This window comes from Akanthomyces muscarius (assembly GCF_028009165.1).
Source record: "Akanthomyces muscarius strain Ve6 chromosome Unknown contig_11, whole genome shotgun sequence".
In the NCBI taxonomy this organism is placed as follows: domain Eukaryota; kingdom Fungi; phylum Ascomycota; class Sordariomycetes; order Hypocreales; family Cordycipitaceae; genus Akanthomyces; species Akanthomyces muscarius.
The window spans coordinates 186,715-201,414 of NW_026611614.1; the positions used below are offsets into that span (position 1 = coordinate 186,715).

General features: G+C 51.0%; 6 protein-coding genes across 6 annotated transcripts; 3 read left to right on the top strand and 3 right to left on the bottom strand.

Moving 5' to 3' along the window:
* Positions 1-73: 73 nt before the first annotated feature.
* Positions 74-370, top strand: LMH87_007595 (uncharacterized protein; the record flags this gene model as incomplete). The annotated part of the gene is made up of 2 exons (XM_056199505.1): positions 74-159; positions 226-370. The coding sequence occupies 2 exons, from the start codon at positions 74-76 to the stop codon at positions 368-370; spliced, it is 231 nt and encodes a 76-aa protein (XP_056057947.1).
* Positions 371-4,932: 4,562 nt separating this feature from the next.
* LMH87_007596 (uncharacterized protein) lies at positions 4,933-5,399 on the bottom strand (the record flags this gene model as incomplete). The annotated part of the gene is made up of 3 exons (XM_056199506.1): positions 4,933-4,968; positions 5,029-5,131; positions 5,335-5,399. 3 exons carry the CDS (start codon positions 5,397-5,399, stop codon positions 4,933-4,935), a joined length of 204 nt encoding a protein of 67 aa, XP_056057948.1.
* A 369-nt stretch (positions 5,400-5,768) lies between these two features.
* LMH87_007597 (uncharacterized protein) lies at positions 5,769-7,937 on the top strand (the record flags this gene model as incomplete). The annotated part of the gene is made up of 8 exons (XM_056199507.1): positions 5,769-6,358; positions 6,407-6,813; positions 6,873-6,889; positions 6,953-7,137; positions 7,236-7,372; positions 7,445-7,718; positions 7,841-7,862; positions 7,917-7,937. 8 exons carry the CDS (start codon positions 5,769-5,771, stop codon positions 7,935-7,937), a joined length of 1,653 nt encoding a protein of 550 aa, XP_056057949.1.
* A 2,220-nt stretch (positions 7,938-10,157) lies between these two features.
* On the bottom strand, positions 10,158-11,071 carry LMH87_007598 (uncharacterized protein; the record flags this gene model as incomplete). The annotated part of the gene is made up of 4 exons (XM_056199508.1): positions 10,158-10,255; positions 10,313-10,493; positions 10,545-10,816; positions 10,867-11,071. 4 exons carry the CDS (start codon positions 11,069-11,071, stop codon positions 10,158-10,160), a joined length of 756 nt encoding a protein of 251 aa, XP_056057950.1.
* Positions 11,072-12,055: 984 nt separating this feature from the next.
* Positions 12,056-12,316, top strand: LMH87_007599 (uncharacterized protein; the record flags this gene model as incomplete). Its single annotated transcript, XM_056199509.1, has 2 exons — positions 12,056-12,198; positions 12,256-12,316. The coding sequence occupies 2 exons, from the start codon at positions 12,056-12,058 to the stop codon at positions 12,314-12,316; spliced, it is 204 nt and encodes a 67-aa protein (XP_056057951.1).
* A 222-nt stretch (positions 12,317-12,538) lies between these two features.
* On the bottom strand, positions 12,539-13,569 carry LMH87_007600 (uncharacterized protein; the record flags this gene model as incomplete). Its single annotated transcript, XM_056199510.1, has 2 exons — positions 12,539-13,246; positions 13,297-13,569. The coding sequence occupies 2 exons, from the start codon at positions 13,567-13,569 to the stop codon at positions 12,539-12,541; spliced, it is 981 nt and encodes a 326-aa protein (XP_056057952.1).
* Between the last annotated feature and the right edge of the window lie 1,131 nt (positions 13,570-14,700).

Sequence of the window (14,700 nt, forward strand, 5' to 3'; positions counted from 1 at the left end):
GAGCTTTGCCCTTACAAGACTCAAGTCTGGCGGCGCCTTACCACACAACGTTATACCCATCGATTCCATCGAAATGGCGCGGAGACTTCAAACCGTCAACTACTTTAAATATCTACCAATCGTTCTACTTGCGCCAGTCGTGCATATCAGCCTCAAATCGTGCGTAGACTTGGGCATCTCCTCATGTATGACTACACCGTGCAAGCTGATTAACTTGGGCAATAGCATGATGCCCGCACTAGAGAACCGCGCCACGCCAACTCTAGCCGACAACACTAAGTCATTTAACATTCTACTCGCCAAAGACAACACTATGAACCAAAAATTAGCTGTCAAGATCTTGGAGAAGTACTACCGCGTTATGACGTAGCGGGCAACAGTTGGGAGGCCGTCGAGGCTGTTAAGGAGAAGAAGTTAGACTTTATTCTAATGGATGTTCAGACGCCTATTATAGATAGTTTCGAGGCCACTAGCAAGATTCGCGAATACGAGCACAGCATGGGATCACATCACACACCCATTATTACCCTAACCGCCCACATAATAATAGGGCGTCACGAGAAATGTATTCAGGCTTAGATAGACGAATATTTGTCCAAACTGCTTCGGCAGAACTAGCTAGTTCAGACTTATGTGACTCTCAGAAGGCCGCTTTTAGAAAGCAATTAAGAGGAAGTTTAGATAGCATTCTAGTCTAATAAAAACCCGAATTATAGTCTATAGATTATCGGACCTTCTACAACTCTTATTCTGCTTTAACCTTACGTAACTCTCTTATTTTATATAACATAGATAACAACCTGGAAGGACGCAAAAACGATACCCACAGATACCATCATTATCATCATTCACAGACCTGTCTGATAACTGTGCATATTTATCAGCTTTATCAATTTTCAGGAATCAATAAAAAGTACATACAACAGCGCGTCTTTTAGTCGAAAATACTAAGTGCCGACTATCAGTCCACTGATGGCGGACATTACCCACATACTATATGTCTTGTCAGACTAGATTCTTCGATTTTAGCAGGGAAGACTCACGTAATTACTATACTTCTCTCTCTAGCTTCTCAGCAATTAAGCTAAAGCTATACATTTAAAACAGGATGATAGCCAACCGCGAAGCTGTTGACCGCTGTCCACAGTGCCCACCTTGACCACTTGCCAACGTGAGGGTGGAGATATCGAGCAACAATTAATATGATCAAGTAATAGGATTAGGCGGCAATAACAGTGCCACCACGTAAATTGCTTCTATCACTTATAAAGCCAAATAAAAATACAACTAGAAGCGCCAGTGAGGCTCTAATAGCAGTAAGAGCATTCGCAGCGATACGATTAAAGCCCAGCGACCTATGATCTGTTAGACCTATTAGGAATGGAATTCTTAAGAAAATAAGTACATAATAATAGAAGGCGTATAAGTCGTTAGAGGCGACCACGTTAAGAAAACAGCAAAGGCTATAACATATGTTAGCCACCGTTGATAGTGTAGAGCGGTTCGCTTGACAAGCGCCCAGTCAATTATCAGACTATGGACGCCAGGCTGTTTGCCTTCTACGTTATCTCTCTCTAGTCGTCGTTATAGAATTTCCTGTTCTGCAGTGGAAAAGCGGACAAGGCTTAGCCCTATAAGCGGTCGAGGAATATCCGGGCTGCCTAACAAAAAGGTAAGCAGCACAAAAGAAACAACAAATATGAAAAGCCCTTTAACTATGTCTACAAGTTAGCAAAGCTAGTCTCAAACCGAGGAAGCAGAATAACGTATATAAGAACAGCCACTGCTAGCCTTTAATGCCATAGAACTTGTTAAGCTTGAGAATGCTGGAAGCTAGAATGGGACCGATAGCATTTCCACCAAACATTCCGAAGAAAAAAACCGAGGTTCACTTAGATAATTCGCACTTCGTATACCATATTGACAAGGTATACACTACACCAGGAATATACCCAGCCTCAGCAAACCCTAACATCAGCTAAGTGGCTAAAAACCCAGCCCTATTCTTCATAAAGACCTATATAGTGGCAACAAAGCCAAAAACCAGGACTTAACCAGCAATCCACTTACACGGCCCTATCTATAGCGTAGCACAATGTTAGTACTAACAGATTTGGAGATATTTGGGGGTAAAACTAACCCTCTATAAAACTATATTACAAGGAATCTCAAAGATTACGGTTGCTATGAACATAAGCTAGTTTCCCAAATTGATTGTATCCCGACTCACACGAATATCCTTATCGAAGCCTCCGGTGAGGGCGCTGGCAAGGCTTATACGATCAAGCTAGAGAGCAAGCAGACTAAGAAACAGTAGGGGCAGGACGGCAAGGTCAATTCTTAGGTCAAGTCAATATACTCACTTCAGTTTTCAGGCCGCACGAGTGCCTACTTTCTGCGAACTGTTACCTCTTCAACAGCACTCTAGTCTTTATCTGGCTGCGACACCGACGTGGAGCTATCAGCAGGTATTGTCAGGTCCTCATGATTGACGACAAATTGCTCCGTCTTTCTGTCGTGATTTAAATCGCGTTTGCCGTTTATGATGTCTAAAATCGACTCAGAGGTGGCTAAGATGGCCATATTACTGTACCAGAATTACTTTGCCCTACAGACTATATCACAGGCTAGCTGTGCAGCAATTTGGATATTTGAGTAATAATGGTTTTGCCGAAAAACATGTCATTTATACTGTGGATGCCAGGACAACAGGGTCCAAGCCGTTATCCCGCGTTCAGAAGCTGGAGAAACGCAAAACGGAGACATACCAAGTATTTTAATGCGCTGGACATCAAGGTTCATCAATGCCCTAGTTACCGGCAGAAGCGCAACTGGGAACGCCTGTGCAGCTGATATTTGACTTCTTGTGCGCAACTGGTGGAGAACCCGACTTAATCTGCCGCGATCGAAATCGCCGACCCTGCAGGGAGACAAATTGCGTACGGAAAAGGACTGAGTGGATGGTGTCCCGAGCACGTATGACGACCATGGCATAATGGGTTACGCATCGTAGGTTCAGCAGCGCTGGAAGGGGTCGGGTGGGGTAGCAAGTTACAAGAAGAGCGTTGTTGTACGAGAAGCTGCAGCCAAAATAGACCGTGAACGTCAATAGAGTAGTTACTTTTGGATTTTCAACATCCGTCTTGGTGCATGATCGGTGACTACGATGTCAAGTGTAGAGTGTAGAAAAGAGTGGCAGTTGAAGCCGGCGCACTGCGACCGTTGCAAGCCCCGCGAAGTGGGCGACGCGCCGAGTGAGGCTCTTTTTGGCGTGCTGCGCGGGTTCCCGCTGTGCTTCACCGAGATGGTCCCGGGTAGGTGGCTTGCACGCTTCGGAGCCTAGAAGGGCTGCCATTGTTCTTCTTGCTCATTTCGATGCGTGGCATCCTTTTGCTTCTGTCTGGCCGGAATCTACAGCGATAGGGATGTCTTTATCCCACACCAACGTCCATTACTGCATGCTGTCTAGGGTACAAAAAGGCATCAGGAGCTGCATTCCCCCGCCGCGTCCACTAGCGGCGTCTTTCGCACCTTTCCCAGGTAGGTTGGCGGAGGAGCCAGATTACCATGCGCATCGTAGGTTCAGACGAGGGGCCCTATTCTGCCTTGGCAGCTTGAAGCTGCGTGGCTTCTGGCCACTCATGGCTACAATGAGCTTTTTGTCTGGATACAGTCGAGGCCACGGGCGGTCTGATTTCCCTCTTGGAAGTGCACACCGTTCCTCCGCATCTACGCCAATTTAGGCCTCCTTTGGGCCGCTAAATGTCGCCGGGCCGTGTTCCGCCGCCGATCGCCTATTCCCATTGACCAAATTTACCCCCCTACAGAGGGTCCACTGCTTTTCCTTGAAATTTAGCCTTACGCTGAAAAGCCGAAAATGGGCACGCAAAGTGAGTGCCTAGGGTTCAGGCTCATGAGATCCATTTTAGCCCGACAAAGTTTTAAATCATCGCCTTACATTCTCAACTCCTCCTCAAAATAATCTTTTTTTTTCGAAACAGCTCTATTATATGTAAATACAGAGAAAGGCGTTTCAAGTTTCACTCTTTTGCTAGTTAACTTATTACAAAAATGGTGGATCTCGATCTGGCCGTCATTTGGTACCCTGTATCATGTTTTTCCCTTGGGCAAAAAAAAAAGACTGCATAGGCAGTAACTGATTAGACGCCATGTTTCTAATCAGAAAAATGCTTAGGATGACATAGAAAGGAAGCAGAGACACGGACGACGAAGGGGAGCCTCTAGGCGGACAGACTGGAAGAATAACGGAAGGTGGAAGATGAGGGTGTAGAAGATCATCCCGTGTACGAAGCTGAGGGCTAGCGCGCTAGCGGTGGTGCGGGTGCGGAAGATGCGGTAGGGGAGAATAGGCTGGGCGGCCCTTGACTTATACCAAGCAAAAGCGCCAAGAACCGCGACGCTGACGAAAAGCGGAAGTAGCGTCCTCTACGAATCACCGGGGTATATGGCGCCCGCTTAGCTTAAGGGGCAGTGTTAGGGCGATAGCACCGACCACGAGCAGAGCGAGGCCGCACTAGTCGAAGCCTGCGAGCTGCTACACTAGGCCGCCCTTAAGTGGCTTTAACGTAAGGTAGAAGATAGACAACGGAAGACAGAGAGCGACGAGTGGCAGGTTCATCTAGCCGATCTATCGCTAGGACGCATACTCGCCAAGCAGCGCGCCCACGACGGGGCTGAGGACGCTCCCTAACACGAACGGGATAGAGACTAGGCCGATATAGAAAGCGTGTTCCCGTAGGGTGGTGATGTTGGCGACGAGGATCTCGTTCAGGACATTGATATATCCGCCCCTGGACCCTTATAGCGCACAGGCGAGGATGAGGACGGACACCCGATCACCTCCGAGAGGCCCATGTACACGGGCAGCATAACCGTGACGACCAGCAGAAACGAGGCGTTCGCCCAGAACGCCTACAGGTACGTTCCGTCAAACTCTTCCGTTATGGTCTAGATCCTGCGTCAGCTAGTTGTTGCGAGCTCAGGCTGCGCCGCGGGTGGCGGACTTACAGGTATGACAACCGCCAACGCCGTGGCGTCGATAGAGACAATGAAGACCATCAGCAGGATGGACAAAAAGTAAGATAGAACATAAGTGGTTTTTGTAACTCCTCTTGAGCGTTAAAGCCTTTCTTCAGGTCGTGGTCACCAAACGACGAGGGGGTCTCCGGCGCAGCGTGGTGCGGCGTTGCCGCGCTGGCTGTGTTGGCTGTGCTGGTCATGTTGGCGGTTATGTTGGCTTTGCTGGTCATGTTGGCCGCGTTGAAATCCTGCAATGGCATCGTGTGACGGGAAAGCTGGCGGGGCGGCACGCACGAGTCGTCCATGCGCAATGCAGGCTGCTGACGGTAGTCTTCAGATTGCTCAGTGCGCAACCGCATTGCATATTATACGGCCAGGTTTTGTCTGCTGTCGAAGACTCAAAGGAAGGAGCTGTTTCAGGCCCTTCAAGAACCGCCACTTCCATACCTGGACAGCCACTCGCTCCATGGCTCGACAGCCACCCCCACCATCGTGCATAGCCAGATTTGGCTACGGTATTATGGCGAAGGCATGACACGGAGAGAAAGAACAAGGCAGTTGCCCCGGACGCTATGTGCGAGAACACCATTTTATAATGCTCGCGTCTCCCCCGCGTCTCCCCCGCGTCTCCCCCTCGGCCAACACACCTGCCAATCTCACGCAGGCTCTACACACCACGCTCCGCAGAATATCCAGCAGCTGTCATCCAAACATCCCATCCTGCAGCGATGTGTGGTTTCATTGCTGTGTACACTCACACCGCGGCTGCCGATTCGTCTTCGGGAGGGCCCGAGTCGCCAGCAGCCGGGGAGAGCAACACCGGGTCTGCTCTTCGCAGGCAGCTTGAAAGGTCTCTCGAGCTGATCAAGCATCGAGGACCGGACGGCTGTGATGTGTGGGTGGACGATGAGGCCACGGTTGGTCTCGGACATTGCCGACTCGCCATCAACGACACGTCCCTGCCGGGATCCCAGCCGCTGCACAGCGCAGATGACCAGATCCACGCGGTCGTCATCGGAGAGATCTACGAGTACGAGGAGCTGCGACGGTACTACGAGGGCGGCGGGTACACATTTCGCGGGCACAGCGACAGCGAGCTTGTCCTGGCCCTCTACATCATGCACGGCGCGCCCGGCCTCTTTCGGCATCTCCGCGGTGAGTTCTCCTTCGTGATCGTAGACGAGAGAGCGGACGCCAGGAAGGTCATAGCCGCAAGAGACAGGTTCGGCATCAAACCGCTGTTCTGGACGGTGGATCAGGGCAGAGTCTTGTTCGCAGCCGAGGCGAAGGCGTTCCTCGGCCTGGGCTGGACCCCGGCGTAGGACGCGGAGAGCATCGCCTCGTCGCGATGGCTCGCCGACGACAGGACCATGTTTCAGGGCGTCAGGAAGGTCGCACCAGGCTACTGGATGGAGATCGGGCCAGAATCGGCACTGTCCGAGTTAGGCACTCGGCCGTACTCGGATCAGCAGTATGCCACGAACGCTGCGAGAGACGATGGCGAGAAGCACGACGAGGACTCTGTCGCCAGGATGGTCCAGTCGGTCCGCGAAAAGCTGGTGGACGCCGTGCGCGTGCGCCTTCGAGCAGACGTCCCGATGGGCCTCTACCTCTCTGGTGGCATCGATTCCTCCGCCGTCGCCGGCATCGTGGCGCATCTTGTGAGTCGGGAGGGCAGCACGTTGGGCAGCTGCCGCGCTGATGCTGCCGGTCGTCCGCCCCGGATCAAGTGCTTCACTGTTGGCTATATCGATGCCACGTATGATGAATCAGGTGAGCTCCAGCGGCGCACACTTCATAGACGCTAATATGCTAACACGCGGCCCTGGTAGATATTGCCGCGAGCATAGTAAAATGGCTTAGTGAAAGATACAGGCTCTAGGTCGAGTGCCACAGGCTCGAGATGGATAAGCAGAAGCTCGCCGACAACCTCGAGGACTCTATATACCACACCAAGTATCACATCTTTGACCTGAACACCACGGCCAAGTCTATGCTGTCGAGTCTGCCGCGGGAGCACGGGATCCGGTCCGTGCTGTCCGGAGAAGGATCGGGTGAGCATTTTGCGGGGTACTACTACTTTACCGCAGATTTCATGTAAGAAGATGACCACAGCATGGCTAAATCCGTCCTGGTCGACGATAAGGGATGAATGGCGCTGTAGTCGCGCGTGATTTCTGAAATGACAGATATAGTCAAGCCGTAAGGTCTGGCGATGAGCGCATAGGATACAGGATCGGACCTAAAGAGTGGCATGACACTGCCCGTGGTGCTCTCCTTGTTCCTGCAGGGCAGGATCTTTGCCAACTAGGTGCTCGCCGCGCGGAGACCGGTGCCGGGCTCGAGACTTCGTTCCTTCTTCGCCGCCAACGACAAGATGGAGCACTGGCACCCGCTCCATAAGTCACGAAGACACTGCTGCCGAACACTATCCTGACTGGTGTCGGGGATCGGTTCGAGATGCGGAACAGCATAGAGGGCTGGCCGCCTTTTCTCGACCACCACCTCGCAGAGCACGTCAATGCGTTGCCGCCCAGCGTCAAGATGCGGTACTCGCCGGATGAGAGCCAGGGCCGTGCGCAGGGCAGCGCGGACGACTACTGGTGGAAGGGCCCGGGGTCTGGTCTGCGATCCGTCACCGAAAAATGGATACTGCGGGAGGCGGTGCGGCCCTTTGTGTCAGAGGACATGCATAGACGCAAGAAGGTCATATTTCTCGCGCCCATTTGATAGGCCAAGGGTGGCCCGATTTATCTTCTGTTCTGGCGGACTCTGACGGAGGAGTCGGTCTGAGAACTAGGGCTTGTCTGTTGGTCGTTTTTGTAGGACGCCTTAGAGCGCGGGTTTGGTGAGGCGGCTGACGGGGCTTACTTTAGGACCGTAGTCTATACTGCTAGCTGGGTGACTATTTCCGATCGATTCAGGAAAGCGCAGGAGCAATTGCGGACCGAGGACGTGTGAATAAACCTTACATGTAGCTGGGTTTGCAACTTACGCAGGAACTAGGATGCTGTGGCTGACTCTAGTATAATACGAAGTGTGTAAACTAAATGCTACTTTTTCCTATCTGCCACTCTCTTATTACTCGCAACCAGATTCTACCCAACCTAAACATTGCCGTTGCGGCGGCATGTAACGAGAATTTTAGGCTACGGACAGTGTATGGCACTCCATTGTCCGTGACCAACCTGCCAGGTTGGCTAACGAGGCCTGCGCTGCGAGGCAAAAACTCGATCCCGAGATACTCTGTCGTCCTGAAACCAGGCTGCGTAGACTTCTAGACCTTCTTCTACGTGCTGATTTCCTCCTTGGACGAGCCTTCCCAGTTCTGGAAGAAGACTCGGTCTCTGGCCGACGATTTCGCAGGAGGGTCGACTATCTCCACGGCGCACTTATAGTTCACTCCCTTATCACCTCCCGTCTTAGAAACTATAGTAAAGAATATAGTAGTAGAGGTAATGTTATATATTGTACCATGCTTAACGTTCTATATAATAACGACTCTATAATCTTAGAGCTCGTGTAGAGGTACTAGCCCGTTTAAACCCGAGCACACGGTGTGGCATGTCTGCCCTTTAAATTGAATTATGCCTCTATAACCTAGACTATTGCTAGCGGCTACTACTAAGACGTAGAGCTTACTTGCGTTTAGATACTTTATAATGCTGAAATTATATCTAACGCGTAAGTCTAGGAGTGCTAGTGAGCGTAAAGTCCTTATGTCTACTTTCTTACTACCGGTACATTCCCAACAACCCTCTCTCTCCTGAACAACAAGACGACAAACAGACAAGATTACAGGCTTCGGGTGACTCACGTTGGGTCGCACACTACGATAACGGAGATTACGGTTAGGGTACCCATATTACCCCGGAAATTGTGGCAATCTAGCAGGCGTTCCTACCAGTAGATCTCTGGGTAGATCGTCTGACCGCCTGGATCGTTGAGATCTAACTACTTAAATTGAATCTCAAACGCTTTCTGTTCTGATCTCCTAGGTCTTGGATCAAACCATTGCATTTTTATGGCGATGTGGGTAGGAGACGATGAATTAGCCATAGAAGCTGGCGTAGAGGACACGGTGCCCATAGTGTCGCTGGCCGGGTCCTCGTTGACACGGAGACAGAGGTTAGGTAACGTTAGGTATTACGAGGAATATTGGGAGTCACGGGCAGGCGGGGTACTGGCGAAACTTAGCGGGGTACTGGCGAAACTCAGCGGGGTACTGGCGAACCTCAGCGGCGAGGCTTAGCGGGGTACTGGCAAAGCCTAGCGGGGTACTAGCGAGGCTTAGCGGGGCACTGGCGAAGCTCAGCAGCCACAGCAGGGTACCTAGGTAGCAAGGTAGGTAGCTCAGCGGGGCACCAGCATCGGGATCGCTGGCCACTCGATACGTTGCCGCAACGCTTGCTGGGCTGGCGGCTTGCCGCAGTGGATTTGGCAGCGGTTTGAATAATGAGTCGTAAGTATAAAATACCTGGTTTGGTCGATTGACGGTCGAGTGTCAGAACTGCATATTGGCTGGCAGACACCAAGGCCACGGTCGGAGGCTTGCGCTAATTCGTCGTGAAAGATGTGGAAAACTTCGTATGTGCCTAGAACCAGTGCCTACAAGACTGCAACATTGCTGCGAAGCAGACTGTTGACGGGGAGCCTGCCAACTTGTTAACCAGCCAATAATGTCCGCGGGGGGCAGCCTTTGCCTGGCACCTCTAGTAGTATTTGGTCAATGTCAACTTTCGTCTAGGGTTCTCAACCGAGGTGTCCATGGACTATATAGATATATCTTGACAAACAGTTAAAGCTATTTGACCACGTAAGATCTGTCCAATTTGAGAGGTTGATAGTTGATGAGATGGACCATTGTGCATGCTTCGAGGTTGGAAGATCAAAGTCCTGTATAGTGATCTGAGGTCTATAACAAGTTAAAACTAGTGCGTTGGTAAGGATTCGCTCGTGTGGAATACTATGTCGAAGTTGAAATGCTTGAATGAAACGTAATATTTCGTCTAGCGCATTTTAAAGAAGGCAAGACTAAAGCAAAAAAGCAATGTATGGAGACGACTCTAAACCAAATCCACTCCGAAGCTGTAGAGACTTATGACAACGTAGCCACGCTAGGAATATATTTTCTTGTCCAGGCAATTACAATTTCCATTTCTCGCAAGAAGGCAGTTACGAAATTGGCAAGCTTCTGCTTCGTAGTTTTTCCTAGCTGCAAGTTGTGGATTAGCCCAAGGAATACCAGTAGTATAGAGCGGATAGCTCGTACCCTCAGGACTCTCAAAGTGCCCATCCTTCGGGGGCGGCACTCCGTGGTACTCCTGGAAACTGTCCATTGGTGTAATACAGGCCTTGATGCTTGGATACTCGTGCGGCGGCTGTCGTAGAGTGTCGGGTGTCGCTGGTATTTCGGTTGTGAATGCGTAAGCATACTGGTAATCCAATCGGTTCTGGGCTAATTAGAGAATGCCGCGAGATTGTTGGGGAAATCGACGACTCACCACTGACGCGCCGAGCCAGACATATACGCCTGTTGACACCACCCTGTTTGTGATGATGTTCGTTTCGTCAAGCCTGCCGCGATCTGGAAATAGAATCCGACTGATGGCATTTAACTTCTTCTGGCCCCAGAGGTAGCCGCGGCTGTGGAGGCGAACTGCCCCGTCTTCTAATTGGGAGACATTGCGCAACTTCTGGCCATGAATCCATATTCTTTTACCACCCAGTTTGACAAGGTATGACCGAGGGGTCCAGGGGCTCTTGAAGTCGGCAACTAGGCACAGTTAGCTTCGTATTACACGTTAGCAGTTGCGGCAGGCTCACACTTAGACTGAAAGGCTACATGGTATGGCCCCATATCCATTGCGAGGTCAACGCTTTGCAACCGAAGACCCTCGAGCCATTCATCCTTGCGCTGGTCAAAGGGTGCAACACTGTGGGTGAGATATTTCGAGGGGATCGTGGGAACCAGAGCGGACCTCTTCTCGTTGCCGTCCGCATCGCTAGTCAGGTCAACGAAAGGTCCCATGGCGACAGCCGGCGAACCCAAAACACCGGTACTGCTGTTGAGGGCCTTATTGGAAAGGATCGAAGTGCACAGGGAAGGAAGAAAGCGCTTCAAATGGAGGATGTGTGAAGATGTAGGAACAGTGTTTGCTGGCTGACACGGCAGTGCGGCAGAGTGACTGTCGTTCTCTCCCGTTTGCTAGCGGGTCTCAGGTTGCAGCAGTGAACCTTCTACCAAATACTGCACCAGGGGTGAGCAACGTAAGTTCCCTTAAAGAAAGACGATAATTAGTTGCGCATTCATACGGATGCCTCTATTCCTGACCCGATATTTGTTGTGCGTTGATGAACGCTGTTCGGGAGCGCCAAGAGCAAAGTAGTGAAGGTGGCTAGGGACAAAACAAAAGGTACCTACCTATTGTACATGCACCTTTCCCGCCTCATCCCACGCTCCAGCTAGGCTAGGCCGTGTGGGCGCGATGATTCGCCTAACCACAGAGACAGGGGGGGGAGAGCTATCTTCACGTCGCTTCTGCCGGAGGCTCAGAGTTGTACAGCGAATCATAGTGCCAGATAATACTGGCAATTGCAATTAGGTAGCTCCCGTTTGCGCTATTACTAGCAGCGGAGCCTTTCCTTAGTCACATATGCCAATGCAAACATCGGGTCGTCTGCGGAACAGCGAACACGGCAAGAGTTGAGCGAGAGCTCGCGACATCGGTAATGGCGACAGTGCTATGACCGTCAACACTGAATAGTAAGTAGAAAATTAAAACTATGCTCCATCAAGCTTTAGTCGTCATCATGACGCGCGAAGCGGCAAGGCTTACGCAGGTTTCTAAATGAGAGCAGAGCCTGGAGTGGCGGAACCCTCGAAGCGCTGCTTCTAGTAGGCGGTTTTTCCAATGATGTCACCTGTCAAGATTTTGCATAAGTGCTTTAATATGAATGCGATGGGAGAACAATTCGGTCGCGTGGTCCTAGGCAGACTGTTACAGCGCGGAATATGCTCTTCTGTTCTAGCCAGGGAATTGCTGGGGCCACAATCTTTCAATTCGAGGCCAATGATCAGCTTCGCGGCCTCAGAGATATTATGGTCCAAATATTCCCTACCGATCTGCATACCGACCCCAAGCTGGGGGAACAAAGGTTAGCGAAAAAGCAAGATTATTAGCAAAGTCAGAGTTGCACTCACAAGCAAGCAAGTTATCTGGCCGCGAACGGAACGGCGAAGAAATTGGGCCGTGGTATGTGTAACTGCTGCTGAAGAAGAAAATACGCGATGTCTTAGGATGAGGGTTAGCTGGACCTTGTTGGTCATTGGAAGAGTGCAGAGCGCGCAAGAACAGATGATGATTGATTTAATGCCTGCGTGGATGTGTGTGTGTATAAGCTAAGATCGGTGCCCGAGTGGCTCCCTGTTTGATGAATCGACACTATGATAGTATCTCGATAGAATAAGATCATTATGCTGGTGGTGTTGTAGAGTCTAGATGCGTGCAAGCTCCCGGACCCTTATGTACTGGAGCATCATGTTGACCTGAATTCCAACCGCAACAATAGCATCAAAATCGTTCTCCCCGCTGGCCTTCATGAGGCAGGCCTCCATAGAGTTGCAAAATGGCAGGAAGTTCCTAGTCTCCTTTGCGAGCTCAAACGCGGTGTTGATGCTGACGGAATTGCTGTCGGGCTTAGCCTGCTCCTCCGCCCCGGAGCCTACAGCGACGATGGGCTCCCCGGAGAATTTTGCTAATGCCCTGCTGAGCGGACCGGCTACTGCGTCCAGCAAGTCTAGCACCTTGGTCATAGCCGAGGCGTTGCGCTCTGCCGGCTGAAGGATGTCGCACAAGCACAGCAGGCGCGGCATGTTGCTGAGCGCATTGTGCGTCTGGGTAGTGATATCCAGGATATCCGGCCGGTCGAGCAACTGGCGCTTGTGTTCTATCATACGTAGTACGTCAATACCATATAGGCGGTGCAACATGCCCGTCTCCAGCATGATTATGGCGTCAAGGGGTTCGAGGCTACTATAGAGTGTGCACCACTGCGAAAACAGCCAGGACTGGCTGATAGGATCTGAAACGGGATCTTGGAGCGGCTCGCTTCGTACCACTGTCGCTAAGTGAAGGATAAGTGCGGGAGAGACGCCGTTACCGTCACCGTCAGGCTGTGCCATTGTGTGATAAGCTAGCCGCCGCTAACTGAATTAGATTAGGGCAAATTTGAGAGTGGCCAAGTGACACTTACCTCTAGTAAACGGGCAAACTTCGCCGCGTGGTGGGCTGTAACGCTGCACGCCGGGTCGAAGATCCAATCTAGTACCATACTGCGTACTTCTTCGTATCGTTGTGACGCAGACTTGAATCTTCGCCCAACTTCCGCTATCTGGAGCTGGAGAGTGTGTTTCTGTGGGCTATTGGCGGGAAGGGCATCGACTAGGGGTTGGATGTTGGGGATGAAGTTGTAAACACTGACACCACAGCCCTCTACAGCTAGGGTAGTAGAGTCTGGACTGGGCATACTTGCTGCGGCTACCGACGCTAGGCTTTGCATCGGGGTCGAAGAGAGCGCTATATTTGAAAAGGTCAAGAAGAAGCTTGAATTAGTGGAAATGCCGCGTGCAAACTTGAGAACACGTACGTGGCGGCATTTTTGCGAGTGTTTAAAAGACGGTGAAGGAAGAGAAACCTGGAGCTACTACTGCTTTTTGTGTGAAGAAATCAGGTCCAATTCACTGGGGTGGATGGTTCACGTGAAAATCACGTCAAAGTGAGAAGCAAACGGGGACATGAAAACTCCATCAAAACATGTGCCACCCCCCCCCCAAGAAACTGCAAATCAGTTGGTCATTTGTAGTCATCGCGCCGTAGCATCTGCTCGACTACGGCATCTTCGCTAGAACGGCAAGTTTAGCATAAAGGTGGTGCGTGAGACGCGCGATAGCCGCTATATCAACGACAGCTTGCCTTTCGGCGCCAGTGCGATCTGAATTTGCTTCGAGGAAGTCGATTCGAAGTCCCACGTGGGAACATACACCTGGCTCGCGATCAAGGAGTATTGCCGCATCGTCCAGTACCAAGCCGACCGTCCCCCGGTCGGCGTGGGACGTAGAGGGCTGGCTGGAGTTTGAAAACGAAGACCATGTAAATCTCAACATGTTGGAATCACGAAAGATTGGTCTGGATCTATTGTTGATTTGGATGATCAATGAGAGCTCTGCATCTGACTGCCTCCACGCAACACGGCCAGGTAGGCCCTTTTCCGGCCACACGAGACCACTAATAAAAGTACACTACCTAACACAGTTTCTGTAATACCTAGAATTTTAAGTTGCCTACGGGGAGGCCTCTACAAGTATCTATCTCAGGACCAGCCAGCCAGCCAAGCGACTTCTCAGATTGGACTGATGGAGGACGTGAAGGACACCGGACGTACAGTCGGACGGACGGTGGTATTCGTCCCCGTGTCAGGAGCCCCGCGGACCTCTCTTTTTATTCATGACCCAGTTCCTCTTGAGCTATAGTACCATAGCTAGACTTCTATAGATACGTCCAATGCCTTGATTGGATAGAAAGGACGTTAAATAATTCATCTTCATCATCATCTTCGTGACTAGTGGCCAGCGTGGAAGCTACATTACTTGAATAAATT